The sequence below is a fragment of the Carassius carassius genome, chromosome 2, assembly GCF_963082965.1.
Source record: "Carassius carassius chromosome 2, fCarCar2.1, whole genome shotgun sequence".
NCBI classification, from domain to species: Eukaryota; Metazoa; Chordata; class Actinopteri; order Cypriniformes; family Cyprinidae; genus Carassius; species Carassius carassius.
In genome coordinates, this window is record NC_081756.1 from 50831192 (window position 1) to 50849430 (window position 18239).

The 18239-nt window shown below is 38.4% G+C and overlaps 6 protein-coding genes across 6 annotated transcripts; 2 read left to right on the forward strand and 4 right to left on the reverse strand.

The window, feature by feature from the left end:
• Positions 1 to 42: 42 nt before the first annotated feature.
• On the forward strand, positions 43 to 1835 carry LOC132099270 (histone H4-like). Its single transcript, XM_059505708.1, has 2 exons — positions 43 to 46; positions 1404 to 1835. Exons 1-2 carry the CDS (start codon positions 43 to 45, stop codon positions 1766 to 1768), a joined length of 369 nt encoding a protein of 122 aa, XP_059361691.1. The 3' UTR covers positions 1769 to 1835.
• Positions 1836 to 2354: 519 nt separating this feature from the next.
• On the forward strand, positions 2355 to 2845 carry LOC132111791 (histone H2B-like). The gene has a single exon (XM_059519391.1). The coding sequence runs from the start codon at positions 2388 to 2390 to the stop codon at positions 2760 to 2762; it is 375 nt and encodes a 124-aa protein (XP_059375374.1). The 5' UTR covers positions 2355 to 2387; the 3' UTR covers positions 2763 to 2845.
• Positions 2846 to 3601: 756 nt separating this feature from the next.
• On the reverse strand, positions 3602 to 4006 carry LOC132112176 (histone H4). The gene has a single exon (XM_059519746.1). The coding sequence runs from the start codon at positions 3952 to 3954 to the stop codon at positions 3643 to 3645; it is 312 nt and encodes a 103-aa protein (XP_059375729.1). The 5' UTR covers positions 3955 to 4006; the 3' UTR covers positions 3602 to 3642.
• A 7603-nt stretch (positions 4007 to 11609) lies between these two features.
• Positions 11610 to 12067, reverse strand: LOC132111844 (histone H3-like). The gene has a single exon (XM_059519476.1). It carries the CDS (start codon positions 12041 to 12043, stop codon positions 11633 to 11635), a length of 411 nt encoding a protein of 136 aa, XP_059375459.1. The 5' UTR covers positions 12044 to 12067; the 3' UTR covers positions 11610 to 11632.
• A 996-nt stretch (positions 12068 to 13063) lies between these two features.
• On the reverse strand, positions 13064 to 13481 carry LOC132111968 (histone H2A-like). The gene has a single exon (XM_059519572.1). The coding sequence runs from the start codon at positions 13473 to 13475 to the stop codon at positions 13089 to 13091; it is 387 nt and encodes a 128-aa protein (XP_059375555.1). The 5' UTR covers positions 13476 to 13481; the 3' UTR covers positions 13064 to 13088.
• A 1248-nt stretch (positions 13482 to 14729) lies between these two features.
• Positions 14730 to 15196, reverse strand: LOC132112063 (histone H2B-like). Its single transcript, XM_059519657.1, has one exon. The coding sequence runs from the start codon at positions 15179 to 15181 to the stop codon at positions 14807 to 14809; it is 375 nt and encodes a 124-aa protein (XP_059375640.1). The 5' UTR covers positions 15182 to 15196; the 3' UTR covers positions 14730 to 14806.
• Between the last annotated feature and the right edge of the window lie 3043 nt (positions 15197 to 18239).

Sequence of the window (18239 nt, forward strand, 5' to 3'; positions counted from 1 at the left end):
TTTATTGTCTGATAGGACATCTGTAGTTCCTGCCGCTCAATCATGAGTAAGTCCGATTAAAAGCGTCTCCCAATTATGTCTCTAAATATTATGCAGATAAAGTCTTCTAAATCTTTGGCAAAGCAATCTTTTAAAACTTTAAGTTCTTCTTCTGATATGGAGTGTGGATCACAATAGCCTTTTCTCACTGTCACTACTACCCTTAAATAAATAAATACATAAGACAATAAATAACTTCATAAATATCTAATAACATTATTAATATTCATACATTATCATTATTATTAACTACAACTTTCTAAGACAACTACACTCATATCCTTCTACTAAGCCCTGTTTTATTCAAAAACACAAATATCGCTCTATACCCTACATGCCCTGAATTCATTTGTAATATTTCCTTCATTTAAAAATTTATTTATTTCTTTTCTAAACCAGTCTTTCAGTCTCATCCTTTCCTCCTTATAACTATGACAATTAATAAATACATGTTCTACTGTTTCATTAATATTACAGACCTCACACATCCCAGTCTCATGTTTCCCTATTATTTTAAGCGTACTATTTAATCCAGAATGCCCAAATCTCATTCTCGAAATAATGTCCTCTTCTTTTTTATTCCTATTATTTTCTCTCATACCTCCTACCCCCTTTTGGATACTGTAGTACATTTTCGCTTTTGTTTCTATATTCCACTCCTCTTGCCATTTCTTTCTGATTTCTGCTTTAATTATGCTTTTAACTTCCGCCTTACTATACCATATTACCATATCTATCTCTGTTTTTTTTGTAGCATTTGTGGCATTTTTATCAGCCAATTCATTTCCTTCTACTCCTATATGGGCTGGAATCCAGATGAATGTTATTACTACTCCTACTCTATTAATTCTATAAACGGCTTGGGCTATTTCCAACAAAATATCCTGTCTTGCTTCTGAATGCATGTTCTTAATACTGGTTAATGCACTGCTTGAATCTGACCCTATTAACACTTCCCTTGACCTACTATTTTCAACCCACTCAAGGGCTAAGAGAATGGCCAGCATTTCTCCTGTATACACTGACAATTTATAATTTACTCTCTTATTAAACATAACATTCTTTTCTGGTATAATGAACGCAGCTCCTACTCTATCATCTTCTGTTTTTGATGCATCTGTATATATCTTAGTAAACATAGAATACTTCTCCTCTAGGTATCTACTAACCTGACTCCTATCAATATTATTCTCTTTTTTCCACTCTAAAAAATGCAAATCTACCCCAAACAGATTAAGTTGTTAGATCAGGGTTTGGATTAAACCTCATTATTTCCTGCTTTAACTAGTGAAGAGGGAACCGTCATGTGACGCGCGCTGGTTTCAGTCAGGTCCTGTAAGCAAATGTAAAACGCCTCTCTGCAGCACTCGTCTTTTATTTGGTGTCGGTGCTCGATTGCAATAAGAGTTATCTCATCATGTCCGGAAGAGGCAAAGGCGGTAAAGGACTCGGGAAAGGAGGCGCTAAGCGTCACCGTAAAGTTCTGCGCGATAACATCCAGGGAATCACCAAACCCGCCATTCGTCGTCTAGCTCGCCGCGGCGGAGTCAAGCGCATCTCCGGTCTGATCTACGAGGAGACCCGCGGTGTGCTGAAGGTGTTCCTGGAGAACGTGATCCGCGACGCCGTCACCTACACCGAGCACGCCAAGAGAAAGACCGTCACCGCCATGGACGTTGTGTACGCGCTCAAACGACAGGGACGCACCTTGTACGGCTTCGGAGGATAAAAGACCACAACCACAAACCCAACGGCTCTTTTCAGAGCCACACACACTCTCACTTAAAGAGACGAAATTTAAGTATATTGAAATATAATGCTGGTTTGTATAATTCGCCGAGAACGTTAAACGTATTTTATGTCGAACTGTTGTGTAGTTTGTCTATTTCTATTTGTGCTTTATCATCGTCTTTGTTCTGTGGAAACTACTGTCACCAAAACAAATTTCTGGTGTATAAACATACCGAGCAAATACATATATTTTTGCAATTTTCTTTGATTTTTCTAAATTGGAGCTGGTGTTAAATATTGCTGTAGGAACTCTGGTAATGAAAACCTTTCATTTGGCATTTTCATTTGCTTGTTTAGTCTATCTTTTGATTCAAATTTATTACCGCTTAAGTTTGAGAATAAGTGAAATTGGCAGAACAGAGAATAAAACGGTCTAATTATCTTAATGAGTTAATAAGGAATTGCACAAATTACACGAGTTCGTGGGTTTGACCAATGAAAATACGCCATCAGAAGCTTCCCTGTCTCTCTGATAATTAGCATAGACCAGTCAATAAATGCCTCTGTCCGGCTCTTTCTCATCATTGTCTCGTGAGGTTTTGATCTCCAGCAGCATCATGCCTGAACCAGCAAAGCCCGCGCCGAAGAAAGGCTCCAAGAAGGCCGTCACTAAGAGCGCCGCGAAAGGAGGAAAGAAGCGCAGAAAGTCCAGGAAGGAGAGCTACGCCATCTACGTGTACAAAGTGCTGAAGCAGGTTCATCCTGACACCGGGATCTCTTCGAAGGCGATGGGCATCATGAACTCTTTCGTCAACGACATCTTCGAGCGCATCGCCGGTGAGTCGTCTCGTCTCGCTCACTACAACAAGCGCTCCACCATCACTTCCCGAGAGATCCAGACCGCCGTGCGTCTGCTGCTGCCCGGGGAGCTGGCCAAACACGCCGTGTCTGAGGGCACCAAGGCCGTCACCAAGTACACCAGCTCCAAGTAGAGCTCCGCTGCAGCTCAACACACAAAGGCTCTTTTAAGAGCCACACATCTTCTCACTGAAAGAGCTTTTGTGTGTTTGCTGTAATATTCCATACAGTTTAGAAAGTTAACCTTATGTTTGTAATATTTAGCAGTGAAAAAATGAGATATTAAATAAATAATACCTCAACCAGAATTTTGGGCAAATAATTAACATAAGTTTATCAGAAATATATTATCCAAACTACTTCCTCAGTCAACTGAAAAGAATGTTCTTCAAGAATTTAGTGAAGAAGAGGCAAAGAAAATAAGGAAGCGTTATTTTAATTATCCAGTTTTCCTGACATTGGAAATTTCAATGTCATGTTACTACATTTTCTTTTTACTTCATTAATCGCTTTAAATCAAATGAAGACTAAACAAAGAAAATGAAAAGCAATGTAAGAGAAAAAAAAACAAAATCTCTTTATGCACGCCCCCTACAATAATATATAACATTACATATATATATATATATATATATATATATATATATATATATATATATATACACAAACACGCGAAAAACAATGAGTCAGAAAAAACAATTTAATTTTGCTCGGTAGATTTACACACAAGATAAATTTATTTTGGTGACGGAAGCTTCCACAGAACAACAGTGAAAACATAATAGAAACGATTACAAATAAAACAAAAGCTGAATAAGTTACACATGAAAATATATTCCTATTGTCGGTATTACACAACCTTGCATTAAACTTCACAAAAACGAATTTGTCCACAAACCCTCAACATTTTCACTAATAGCATTACACTTCACATTGTAACACTGGAAGTTAATCTCTTTAAGTGAGAGTGTGTGTGGCTCTGAAAAGAGCCGTTGGGTTTGTGGTTGTGGTCTTTTATCCTCCGAAGCCGTACAAGGTGCGTCCCTGTCGTTTGAGCGCGTACACAACGTCCATGGCGGTGACGGTCTTTCTCTTGGCGTGCTCGGTGTAGGTGACGGCGTCGCGGATCACGTTCTCCAGGAACACCTTCAGCACACCGCGGGTCTCCTCGTAGATCAGACCGGATATGCGCTTGACTCCGCCGCGGCGAGCTAGACGACGAATGGCGGGTTTGGTGATTCCCTGGATGTTATCGCGCAGAACTTTACGGTGACGCTTAGCGCCTCCTTTCCCGAGTCCTTTACCGCCTTTGCCTCTTCCAGACATGATGAAGCTGTTTCTTGTTTCAGTCCAGCGTCGAAAACGATTAACAAACGAGTACTACAGAGAGGCGTTTTACATCTGTTTACAGGACCTGACTGAAACCAGCGCGCGTCACATGACGCTCCCCCCTTCATTAGTTAGAGCAGGAAACAATGATTTAATTTAATCCAAACCCTGATCTAACGTTGAGTTTCATATTAAAACCCATGTTTTAAAGCATTTTTAAGATCATCTGCATCATGTTTACACGCATTAGGCTCAGATCAAACCCCGTCCAGCTGAGATGACTGCTGCAGTGTTTTTTTGAACTTGTGTAAGGTTTGCAGTCAAACCATAATCTGAAGAATTATGCCTGAAGTGAATAAATGAATAAATCTTTGAAAATTGTGCTGAGAGCAGTCTAATCTCCTTTAAATAGCAAAATTGCAGATTTATTTTATTTATTTTAATTTTATTCATTGCTGTGGAGCAAGTCTGAGAACTGTTGGAGCAGCAGAAACACTTCTACAGATCCTTGCTCCAACAACAAGATAGACGTTTGTGAAACTTGTGTACAAATCATAATTGTTTCTTCAAACGGACATTAGCTGATAATATCTACTGGTAATGGTGTAATCCTAAATGAAACATTGGGAAACTTTCCTGTTATTTCTACTTTTAAGCCACATGAAATTCAGGAAATAGGTGGAAGTATTGATTAAATATTATTATTATTATTATTATTATTATTATTATTATTATTATTATTATTATTATTATTACTATTGTCAGGCTGGAGGGTATTCCAGAAAGCAGGTTATGTGACATACCCGGGTATGTTTAAGAGTAAGTAAATGGATAACCTCAACTTTCGGTTCCAAAAACGGAGGTAACTTTCAGGTTATGTTAGTTGTCATAGCAACTCACTCTCTGAACATAACCTGCTCCAGAGAAGGTTATGTTCCAGGATTAGTTCACTTCAGCGAGCCTTCAGTGGGCGTGACAGATACCGCACAACATTATATAATATTAGAATATGTAATATAGCCTATTATATATATATATATATATATATATATATATATATATATATATATATATATATATGTATGTTAATGAGGAAGCGCTAATATAAGTAATAAATAAGGTAATATATTATTCTAATATGATTATTTCTTTTATTGGCATATATAAGAGTTATGTATAAATTATAAAACACTATGACAAGGTAATGTTTAACTTATATATATTTATATATTTTATTTATTATATGTTATATCTCACTGCATGGAGTGGCATTTTTCTATAATGTCTAAATTCTAAATCAAAATACATATCTGATATGACTTAATGTATAATTAGCATAAAATAAACAATATAATTCACATTCTCAAGTATTAAAGATTAAATGGAAAAAAATAAAAATGATTGCACAGCCATCAATTAGGTGGCGATATGCTCTAAGCATGTAAACAACTAATTAACAAAAGAAGAAGAAAGAAACAGCATGGCGCGCTTTTTCTTAGCATCCGTTTCTATAGTGACTCGTCAATTCGTCGCTCTGTTGAGAATGTCTTGAGTCTTAACCAAGAACATACTCTGAGTTGAATTAACTTACTCCCGGACGAGTTTTTGGAACCACATACCTCGAGTAAGCAAGGTTTGGGGTTAATCAACCGAGAGTTCAGGTTTTAGTTCACGGTAAGTTAACCCTGCTTTCTGGAATACCCCCCAGGTCAAATGTTCAGTATTGCAGCCACTTGTTCACATTTTTTTTCTCTCTTTCTTTCAAAACAGGTTTTGTACCAGAGGATTTAAAAATAAAGTTATTACTGTTTGAGTAAATTAATTACTGATATTGGTTTGTTTGAACTCAGAGGGAGTGTCAGACACATTAAAAAAGTTAACAGCTTAAGTCATTTGTGGATTAATGCGTATTAGAGACGCGAACCGTTTAAAACGATTCAGTTCGATTTGGTGAACTGGTTCAAAAAGATCCGGTTACATCGAATGATTCGTTCGTGAACCGGATATCACAAACTGCTTTGTTTTGAACTCTCTCTCACAACAGACACGGAAGAGAAGACAATGCTGAATAAAGTCGCACTTTTTGCTATTTTTGGACCAAAATGTATTTTCGATGCTTCAACAAATTCTAACTGAGCCTCTGATGTCACATGGACTACTTTGATGATGTTTTTCTTCCCTTTCTGGACATGGACAGTAGACCGTACACACAGCTTCAATGGAGGGACTGAGAGCTCTCGGACTAAACCTAAAATATCTTAAACTGTGTTCAGAAGATGAACGGAGATCTCGCGGGTTTGGAACGACAAGAGTCATTAATGACATAATTTTCATTTTTGGGTGACCTATCCCTTTAAAGCAGATGATGCACAAATTTATACAACTATAGACCTATATCTATTTTGCCGTGTTTCTCAAAAAATTTAGAGAAAAAAAAACTCCTTTTAACTTACATTCTATTATTTGCAAACATCAATATGGTTTTCGAAAAAAAAAAAAAAAAAAAACTTATATAGTATAAGTATTAATATTAGATTAAAATGCCTGGGAGAAAAGATATATGGTTTTTCTTCACCTGATTGACAAGGTTACCCTTGCACTTGAAAATCAAGAATTTACTTGTGTTTTTTTTTTAGACCAGCCAAAAGCTTTTGAAACAGTTAATATTTTACATTTTATTGGAACGTTGTACAAATGAGGTTTTCATGATTTTACGTATAAATACTTGAAGAATGTTATGGAAATGTTTAGTTTTGTTAATTTTGCATTGATTGCATTCATCTCATTTAAGTAATTTTTTTAAAAAGTACATACAACGATCAAGGTAGTATATATAGTTCATGAGTTCACGCTTAAATATAATTAGCAGAGGTATGGTATGCGTATCTGTCCGGGGAAGGGCTCCGAGCTCACGAATGGCCCGAACCTAGAGTACCCCAAATAGCAAATGAACGAAGCACAGCCGCCAGTTTAAGAACGCCCCCCAAAAACAGCATTGAGTACTGGTGGGGGCTGATTTTATTTTTCTAAGAAGTCATCTCGTTGGCGGGCCGGAAGAGCCTACGTTACTCCAGTGGGAGTGATTTAAGCGTGGAAGGGTAGGTCCTACCGGCTGCAGGTCCTGGACTGTGTTAGAGGCGTCCGGTCGGTGCTCAACGGGAGCTCACAGTGCTGGAACGGTGAGGACGAGCGGCGTGGTGGTATAGCCTGACCGGGAGGGCCCGAGGTGCCTCGACTGGAATAGGTCACGGTGTCGGCGTATGGGCCCTACTGGCTGAGGAGCCCCTGCTATTCAGAGGCCGGAGGGCAAATGGCTGACCGCGAGAGCCCATGCCTTCCACTGGAGAGTGACTCAGGACGACAGACGTCTGGGTCCTCTCGGTTGGGCAGATAAAAAGGTTTTTGGGCTGACCGACAGGGAGACTCTTGCAACATCCGATGGGAGGTCGATACTCACGGCACCAGATGGATGAGACTCGCTTGAGGGCAGCAAGTATTGAACCCGACCGGGAAAACTCTCGCTGACGTCCGATGGGAGCACACTGCATCGAACGGGTAAAGCCTCGCCGGCACCAGATGGGTAAGTCTCGACGACCGTAAACGGGGAAGTTAAGGTTGTTTAGCTGAGAGGCTCTCGCCGATGTACGATAGGAGCACAAGCTGGTAAAAAAAAAAATAATAATAAAAAATAAAAACAAATATACCCTAAGGATTTATCAAAAACTACTATTGAGCCTACTGAGGTGACTCAGGTGTCAACAACTAAATTCTCGTGAGGGTTTGTTGATTTTGGGGGAAGTCGTGGCCTAATGGTTAGAGAGTCGGACTCGCAATCGAAGTATTCATAGGACAGTTAGGAGGCAAGGGAGTCGCAATGACACTGACAGCAGTCCGAGCTGTGCACACTCGACGCGTGCGCGACGCAGATCTGACCGCGCTGCTCGTAGCAGGAGGCGATGTGACACGGGGCAGAGCTTTTAAACTAAACAGGTCTTGTCTACTTGTGTTTGTGTGTCATATGAATAATATATATGTGCCCCATAGATGGAGTCAGAGTGCCTGCTGTATGTAGTAAATTGACAATCCCAACCACTACATGCATTCGGTTTGTTTCTACCATTTATTAGTAATGATTTACAGTTTGTTTACTACTTACTATTTACCTGAGCATTCAGTATTGTGCAATATAGCACACAGAAGGTGAGGGACATTTTGGGGGGAAAGAAGTGCTGCATTTTATCATTTAAACACATGACTTTTCATGAAAATTCTGAAATTCAAGATGACCACGCCCATATGACGTCATAATATGCAAATTCGATGGGGAAAATGTAATCCCTACATACACATTGGCTCATCCTTAATATTTTTATAATTGACAGAACGTCTCTATCTTTTATCACTTTTAATATATAGCCTTTTGAAATTAAGATGTCAAAATCGAAAGTTTTAGGAAAAAACCTCTGGCGCCTAAAGGGTTAATGACACATTTTTTTTTTATTTTTGGGTGAACTATCCCTTTGAAGTAAACAGAGAGCTGCAGATAACATATTAAACAAATCAGTGCTGCTCAGCTCCCCCATTAATAAAGAACTATTAGAACAAAATTATCTCTACTTGTACATTAAACACCACAAGCATTCGAGGTATATTTTTATTATTGGTTTAGAAAACTAACCAATTACACAACAGGAACCCTCTGGCCCTCTTCAGTCATTTTTGACCGAAAATGTTTATATTTTGACATTTAAAAAATCGTAGCTTCAACGGAATGAGATGACACTTGGTGACTTTTGTCACATTAGCAATATGAACATACAAAAAAATCATGGACATGATTTGGATATGTTAAAGAGTCCAAAAAAAGTAGTCACACTTACCTTCTTCGCGGTCAAAAATGACCGACATAGGAAATGAATGGGAAATACGAAAAAATGTGAAAACTGAAAAAGTGTGCAGCAATCAAGGGGCGACTCTACAGACTCTACTCACCAATCAATAAATGGAAAAAATACAAAAGGGGCTCTCTCTCTCACACACACACGCGCGCACACACACACACGCACACACACGCGCGCGCACACACACACACACGCACACGCGCGCACACACACACAAAAACTATGGGAATCCAAAAGCCTCTGTATATATCTATATAGGGTGTTAATACAAGAGGTTACGCAACATTACACAAGTTTTTACTTTTTTAATGCCTCCAGATTGCCCAATTCTCACATCAAAAAATTGATTTTAAATGCTTTCACTCTATTTTAATGTGAACTATTGCATTTATTAAAAAATAGTAAATAAATAAAGAGATAAAAATATATTAATTCTAATGGAGAAAATAGCTCATTAAAATTGTAAAAATATTGCATAGTATCATAAAATTCACTAAAAATCATATATAATAATAAAAAAAAATATTATTGAACAAAAATATGTTACATTGGTTTTCCTGAAGAAGAAAAAAGTAACATTTCAAGGCTTCGGTCACTTTTGGCCGCGAAGAAGGTACAGACGGTGGGCCGAGGGGAGATTTCGTGTTTTCAAACGATCTGTGGTGAGGGATAACCCAGATTTTTATACCTAACCGCTACGCTTTTCGACAAAGCAAATAAAAATTGTTGCCACTCACACACTTTGTCCATTACTATAATATCGATAACTCTCTGCAGGTTATTTTCCCGGCGAATAGAGCAAGCAGCTACGTGCGGGGTCCGACCTGCATGACGTATCTGTTGCCTTCGTCCAATAGCGTGCGTGGAAAGTGTCGGTGCTGGTGACGCGTTTGTGAACACACTGGCGAGCTTCGCGCCCAGGATTTAAGATTGTACTATTTAAGATAAGAACTGTTTTAACTAATTCTGCTACATATTCAGTTTGACACAAAATGAGAATATAGACGTTACTTTATCCATTTGTACAGTTTTTATTTTATGTAACCACCGTTTGTCATACGATGTACTGCTCATCAAGCCTGCATTTATTTGCTAAAACATACAGAAACAAATGTAATATTGTGATATATTATTGCAATTTAAAATAATTGTTTTTAAATTTATTACACTTTAAATTATCATTAATTTCTGTGATGCAAAGCTGAATTTTTAGGATCATTATCACATGATCCTTTAGAAATCATTTTAATCTAATGATTCATTATCAAAGTTGGAAACAGTTCTGCTGCTTAATATGTTTTCAGAACATGTGATACTTTTTAGGATACTTTGATCAATAAAAAGTAAAAAAAAATCACTACTTTTATTCAGCAAGGATGTGTTAACTTGATAAAAAGTGATAGTAAAGAAGATTTATATTATTAGAAAATATGTTTTTTTTTATTTTGAATAAATGCAGTTCTTTTTAACCTTTTATTGATCAAATATATGAGACAGCAGAAGTGTTTCAACACTCATAATAAATCAGAATATTAGAATGATTTCTAAATGATCATGTGATCGACTGATGTTACATGTGACACTGAAGCTGGAGGAATGATGCTGAAAATTCAGCTTTGCATCACAGGAATAAATTAAGGATATTAAAATAGAAAACTATTATTTTAAGTTGTAATAATATTTCACAATATTACTGTTTTTTTTTTTGATCAAATAAATGCAGGCTTGGTGAACAGAAGAAACTTCTTTAAAAACATTAAAAATAGTAATGTTTCCAAACTTTTGGTCTGTACTGTACAGTGCAGAATGGACAGTAGTACACAGTTAAGTAGTAGCCTATGGTTAACAGTAATATAAATTAAATATATATAAGAGCAGAATAGATACAGTATAAACAACATGTACAGATATGTGCAGTGTAGTTGCAGTAACAACATAAGATTAGTACAAAAAACTAGATATCAATACGCTGCTGCTCGCTCGTATCTGAAAGCTAAATCATCCGTGTAACAGCTGTTCTAAATAAACTACATCTGATTGGTTAATTTGGGGAAAATGTGCAATAAATGGGATTGGCAACACTTTTCATATCGTTGAGAAAACAACCGTCCCAACTTTACAAATCCAGGTTCTCCCTCCATGGGGATCATCCGTTTCGAAAAGTAAAGCAGATACGGACCCTCGGCCCACCGTCTAGTAAATGTGACTCCCAAACGAAGAGGGTCAGAGGGTTAAAGTTTGTTAACACATCTACGGTTTCGCCTGTGATTATTCTTTGAAGAGAGATCTAAAACCGTTAAGACGCCTAAGACAAGTATAAACCCAAGCAGAATTGTCTGAAACTGTGAAGGTAGTATTTTTTCCTATATTTATACCTTATAATTACACGGCTGTATTACACACAAGTTAAGACATTATATGGCATTTTTACTGTTAAGTATTTAACTACATAAGGGTGTCATTGCACACGTACGTTATAGGTCGTCGTCATTTTACCAAGACATGGTCACTGAACGAATCTGAACGAATCATTTTGGCGAACGAACTGAAAAGTGAATGAATCTCTTGAAAGAATCATAATTACCACCACCACTGTATGTCAATGTTTTTGCACGTGTATAATTAGAGATTAATAATGCGCAAAAACAGTTTAAACAACCGTAATGTTATATTGATTTAAAATCAGTTCCAGTGGAAACGGTCTCATTTGAGAGTGATGTGGGCGGCTCTTAAAAGAGCCTTTGTGGTGTGACGCGGCTGATGCAGCGGCGGGTTTAAGCGCGCTCTCCGCGGATGCGGCGGGCCAGCTGGATGTCTTTGGGCATGATGGTGACTCTCTTGGCGTGGATGGCGCACAGGTTGGTGTCCTCGAACAGACCGACCAGATAAGCCTCGCTGGACTCCTGCAGGGCCATGACAGCGGAGCTCTGGAAGCGCAGGTCCGTCTTGAAATCCTGAGCGATCTCTCGCACCAGACGCTGGAAAGGCAGTTTGCGGATCAGCAGCTCGGTGGACTTCTGATAGCGGCGGATCTCTCGGAGAGCCACGGTCCCGGGCCTGTAACGGTGGGGCTTCTTGACGCCGCCGGTGGCTGGGGCGCTCTTCCGGGCGGCTTTAGTAGCGAGCTGCTTCCTAGGGGCTTTACCACCGGTGGATTTACGAGCGGTCTGCTTGGTTCTTGCCATCGCTGCAGTCTAATCACTTCAGAATACGAGTGTAACAGTGTTTCCAACACAGCTGCTTTTAAAGCATTTTAGGATGGCGTCAGGGTGCAGAAGCTTGTGATTGGCTGATGTGTGACGTCTGCACTGGACTGCTAGCCAATGACTGCGCATCTCCTGTTTTCAAACGGAGTACTGTTTGTATTTCCCGCTCAAAATGCTTTGTTCCATTTATTACTTTAAGAATCAAACAAATACTCTACATTTACATTGTCATTTTGTAGACGCCTTTAATAAATAAATAAAAAGTCACACACAAATAAGACAAATACAGTAAAAACATCACAATGTCAAAGCTCAGCTCGAAATAAAAGCAATACAAGTGTGTCTTAAGAACTGACAGTCTGAGCAGTTCTTATGTGTCCAGGTAAACTATTCCATAATTTAGGTGCCACCACTGAAAAAGCTCGGTCACCTTTATTGTTTAACCTGGTTCTCGGAACATTGAGGAGCACCTGATTGGATGACCTCAGTGCTTTAACAGGAGCTTGGACATGTAAAAGCTCTGATAAAGAAGCAGGCGCCAACCCATTTAAAATCTTGAAATCAATCCTAAAGCGGACAGGAAGCCAGTGTAGTGAAGCAAGGACAGGAGTAATGTGTTCCCTCACGACATACTTTGTAAATTAAATAAAAAATATACTTTCTACAGTTGTGTGTGCGCAGACAAACTTACTGATATTGTTGTACTTATTTTTTCTATTTTTTCTCTTTCCTTCTATGTTGTTGTGTATGCGTATGAATATATGTAAACACAGCAAATAGTTTTTACTTATCCTCACCAAGACCATTCTGATTTGCCCCAGTGACTATTATGAAGGTTAACACTTCTACTTAAAGCAAAACTAATTTAGTTGATTTGGTGCATACCGGTTTCCATAAATTTACGTTTTAGGTTCTAAGTTTTCTAACTAGTTAAAATTTAACCAATCAGAAAAGTGCTCTGTAAGAGATAAAATGGGTGGCTCTTAAAAGAGCCTTTGTGTTGGAGAAGCAGAGCGGACTCGGTTTACTTGGCTTTGGCGGGTTTCTCGCTCTTCTTGGGCAGCAGCACGGCCTGGATGTTGGGCAGCACGCCGCCCTGAGCGATGGTCACTCGACCCAGGAGTTTGTTGAGCTCCTCATCATTGCGCACCGCCAGCTGCAGGTGACGGGGAATGATGCGGGTCTTCTTGTTGTCTCTCGCGGCGTTTCCAGCCAACTCCAGGATCTCAGCGGTCAGATACTCGAGCACAGCCGCCAGATAGACGGGAGCTCCGGCACCGACGCGCTCGGCGTAGTTCCCTTTGCGGAGAAGTCTGTGAACACGACCGACGGGGAACTGCAGCCCTGCTCTGGAGGAGCGAGTCTTGGCCTTCGCTCTCGCTTTGCCGCCGGTTTTGCCTCTTCCGCTCATTGTTGATAGATATTTCTCCGTTTGTAATGCAGAAACAGTGAGTATAGGCTATGGATGTCGCTCAACTGTATTTAAAAGAGCGTGCGAGTCGCTCATTGGTTTAGAGTCTGTAAGATTTCAAACCAATCACTGAACTTCCCTCCAACACTGATCTCCAAAGCCACGCCTCCACAGCTTTCAGAAACAACACGACAGAAAACATTCAAGAAATGCTAAAAGTGTGCTAAAGTATTGTCAAGTAATTTTCAAGGCAAAAAGCACTGATCCCATATTTTTAATCTAATTAAATTTAGATCAATGATCCATTAAATCTGTCAATTTTAATATAAGTCTGTTATTGGGAAGTCGTGGCCTAGTGTTTAAAGAGTTTGACTCCTAACCCTAGAGTTGTGGGTTTGAGTCTTGGGCTGGAAATACCACGACTGAGGTGTCCTTGAGCAAGGCACTGAACCCCCAACTGCTCCCCGGGCGCTGCAGCTAAAATGATGCCCACCGGGTGTGTGTGTGCGTGTGTGTGTGTGTGTGTGTGCGTGCGTGCGTGTGTGTGTGAGATTGTGTAATATATTCATTCATTACACACAGACTGATATATTTCAAATGTTACTTTCTTTTAATTTATGATGATGATAACTGACAACTAAGGAAAATCCCAAATTCAGTATCTCAGAAAATTAGAATATTACAAAGAAAGCATTTTTAGAAATCTTGGCAAACTGAAAAGTATGAGCATGTACAGCACTCAATAATTAGTTGATAGATAGATACACACACACTTTGTGGAGAAGGTGTATTTTTCAGATTTTATTAATTTTTAATCAGGATTCTGTTGATCCTTGATTAGAAGTTAACCAAAAGGGTAAAACCTAGTGTCAAACGAAGTAGTTAGCGATTTAGCATAATGTCACCTTTATGTATTTATATAGCGCTTTAAACAAAATACATTGCGTCAAAGCAACTGAACAACATTCATTAGGAAAACAGTGTCAATAATGCAAAAATGATAGTTAAAGGCAGTTCATCATTGGATTCAGTTATGTCATCTCTGTTCAGTTAAATAGTGTCTGTGCATTTATTTGCAATCGAGTCAACGATATCGCTGTAGATGAAGTGATAATGACACTTAAAATACGTAGTTAAATAAACAGTATTGGTTGTGTGCTGTAATCACTCATCATATTGTTATATTGCGATAAAACGCTAAACCTCTACAAAATTTTAAAATAAACCATTCACGCTGTGAGCCTTGACTCCACACCACGGTCAGAAGCTCTTTCAGTGAGAAGATGTGTGGCTCTTAAAAGAGCCTTTGTGTGTTGAGCTGCAGCGGAGCTCTACTTGGAGCTGGTGTACTTGGTGACGGCCTTGGTGCCCTCAGACACGGCGTGTTTGGCCAGCTCCCCGGGCAGCAGCAGACGCACGGCGGTCTGGATCTCTCGGGAAGTGATGGTGGAGCGCTTGTTGTAGTGAGCGAGACGAGACGACTCACCGGCGATGCGCTCGAAGATGTCGTTGACGAAAGAGTTCATGATGCCCATCGCCTTCGAAGAGATCCCGGTGTCAGGATGAACCTGCTTCAGCACTTTGTACACGTATATGGCGTAGCTCTCCTTCCTGGACTTTCTGCGCTTCTTTCCTGCTTTCGCGGCGCTCTTCGTGACGGCCTTCTTGGAGCCTTTCTTCGGCGCGGGCTTTGCTGGTTCAGGCATGATGCTGCTGAAGATCAAAACCTCACGAGACAATGATGAGAAAGAGCTGGACAGAGGGATTTATTGACTGGTCTATGCTAATTATCAGAGAGACAGGGAAGCTTCTGATGGCGTGTTTTCATTGGTCAAACCCACGAACTCGTGTTTAATTGGACAACTCGAAGAATAATGGCTGGAACGAGGGCCAATCACATGCGGCAAGATTATAACTCCGCCCACCGCTACATGTTTGACCGACACCCCCCACCGACTCCGTTTCCTTTGTTCAGTTCCCGCTCTTTTTGTTACAATGAAATCAGTCTCAAATATCACACAGTATATCAAATTGTGTAATTTGTACAATTCCTTATTAACTCATTAAGAGAATTAGACCGTTTTATTCTCTGCCAAATGAAAGATTTTCATTACCAGAGCTCCTACAGCAATATGTAACACCAACTCCAATTTAGAAAAATCTAATAAAATTGCAAAAATATATATATTTGCTCCGTATGTTTATACACCAGAAATTTGTTTTGGTGACAGTAGCTTCCACAGAACAAATACGGTGATAAAGCAAATAGAAATAGACAAACTACATAACAGTTCGACATAAAATATGTTTAAAATTCTCGGTGAATTATACAAACCAGCATTATATTTCAATATACTTAAACTTCGTCTCTTTAAGTGAGAGTGTGTGTGGCTCTGAAAAGAGCCGTTGGGTTTGTGGTTGTGGTCTTTTATCCTCCGAAGCCGTACAAGGTGCGTCCCTGTCGTTTGAGCGCGTACACAACGTCCATGGCGGTGACGGTCTTTCTCTTGGCGTGCTCGGTGTAGGTGACGGCGTCGCGGATCACGTTCTCCAGGAACACCTTCAGCACACCGTATGGCGGGTACTCCGTGCCAAAATCAAACATCCGAACGACTGACCGACCGATCGAACGTCTATCCGAACGTCTTGAACTTTCAAACGGCTGACCCACGTGACGACCTGACGTGACGCCAGCGTCTTGAAATTTGCAGCTTTTTAACCATACGAGTATACAAGCTGATGTGTAAAGGCTATAAATGGACATGATAGGCAATACATATAGCCTAAATATTGTACCCCAAAAACAACTTTCCTGAATCCTGTGCTTGTGGGGCTATGTGTTTTACTTTCAAACAGCAGAAATACTACCTATAGTCTATAGGCTACAGACATTCAATAGTCTTGACCAGTATAATCATTTTAACTTAAAATAAATGTAGTCTATTATTTAATTTTTTACTTTTTGATCCAGAAGGTTTTCATATTATATTTATATATTTGGAGTGAATGATCTAATGAATGCTCTGCAGTGTTTCTGATATTGAGCTGTGTATGATCTGAAAGCATTGTTTGATTTTGAGCACAGATAAGATGGTTTTGAGTAAATTTCTTTATTTTGAAAAGCGTCAGATGGTCTCTGAATGTAGTTTGAAGATTTGGTTTTGTATTTACATTTTTGAGAAAGTGGGTGATGGTTCCAAGAAATGTATTTTAGCAATTCAGGAAAACTGTCCTATAGATTAAAAACATGCATTATTTTTTATACATAATATCAAACAAATAAAGTAAGCCTAATAAAAAGTAAATCTAATCAAGCATGATTTTTTGTTTCAAGAACTTAGAGATCTCAACACTTACTCAATCCTAATAAAATTACTAAATTATCATAATCTTTTACAAATAATCATCATAAATGTTAAAGTGGAAAGGTTTATTAAAAACATATGTATATTTAGACAAGATCAGCTGAATATATCTTATTTTGTAATTAAGGTTCATTGATTTTTATGTCTGCAACTTATAAACAATGAGCCAAAAAAAAAGTACTGATCATTTAAATAAAATCTTTTTTTTATTTTATTTTTTTATTGATATTCCTTTTAACAAAGAAATACAACATACAGCACTGCAATGAAAACATTCATAATAATAATAAAAAAAAAAGAAAAAAAGACAACAGCCTCCTCAAATAGGAAAAAACTGTACATAGTACTTAAGAAACTTCTGGTTCTTACTATTATCAATGAGTTTAAGAGATTTAACAACGAGGGAAATCTCAGCAATAAAGGCCTCAAGTCTAGGCAAAGTCTTGAGAAATTTGTTTTTGTGAATTAAAAATTTACAATGCAACACAAAGAAATTAACAACACTATCAATAGCACAGACACTCCCAGAAAAATAGAGGAATATATCCTTCAATGAAAAGTTTAATTCACATTTGACAAAATGAGAAAGATAAAGACCCAAGCTCTGCCAAAGAGGCTTAACCTGATTACAGTGGTAGAATAAATTAAACAAAGTTTCTTTCTCAACTTTACAGAATACACAAAGGTCAGAGATATCAACAAAAGAGGAAATTTGTGAGTTAGTTGGGTAAACATTATGAAGAATCTTAAAGTGTACCCCTCTTATTTTATTGGACATACAATATTTCTCAGGGAGTAACCACGCTTTCTTCCAGTGAATACAGTAACAATAACTTTATAAGTTTACTATTACATTTTTTATCAAGAATACTAACTCCATCCAATAAAAGTTTGGGCAAAATAGTTTTTCTCTCATTAACCCTTTAGAACCCAAAGCTAAAATTGGCCGTTTTCACTCATTTTGTTTTTTTGAGTATACAATTAGAACATAATGTGGTATCTTCAAGTGTAAGGTGTCATTTTTTTCAGAAAATTATAGGCTTTCAGGAAATTACAGTTATTGTACATTATTTTGTGTAATGAGTTAGTAAATAGAATTTAAATAGACAAAATAATTTAAAACGGGAAGAAATTTTACTGGTTTTTATTTAGAAAAAATCTGAAAACTCATGATCGAAAGAATCTAATGCCTCAATCTTGAAAAAGGAACTATAATAAATATATACAAGTGTTTTTGAGACACTGGATTGCACGGTTTTCACTCAGGAGCCATTTGTTGTACTCCAGTCCTCCCGGCGTTTTTGGATCCTTCAATCCAGTCATTTGAATGTGGTCTCTCTGAAGCAGTTCCTGTCTAACTGCAAGCATAATCCCATATCACATTCCTTGCACTTCCATG

Excerpts from the sequence above, each read along its gene's own strand:
- LOC132111791 (XM_059519391.1), top strand. The coding sequence starts at position 2,388 with ATGCCTGAACCAGCAAAGCCCGCGCCGAAGAAAGGCTCCAAGAAGGCC.
- LOC132112176 (XM_059519746.1), bottom strand. The coding sequence starts at position 3,954 with ATGTCTGGAAGAGGCAAAGGCGGTAAAGGACTCGGGAAAGGAGGCGCT.
- LOC132111844 (XM_059519476.1), bottom strand. The coding sequence starts at position 12,043 with ATGGCAAGAACCAAGCAGACCGCTCGTAAATCCACCGGTGGTAAAGCC.
- LOC132111968 (XM_059519572.1), bottom strand. The coding sequence starts at position 13,475 with ATGAGCGGAAGAGGCAAAACCGGCGGCAAAGCGAGAGCGAAGGCCAAG.
- LOC132112063 (XM_059519657.1), bottom strand. The coding sequence starts at position 15,181 with ATGCCTGAACCAGCAAAGCCCGCGCCGAAGAAAGGCTCCAAGAAGGCC.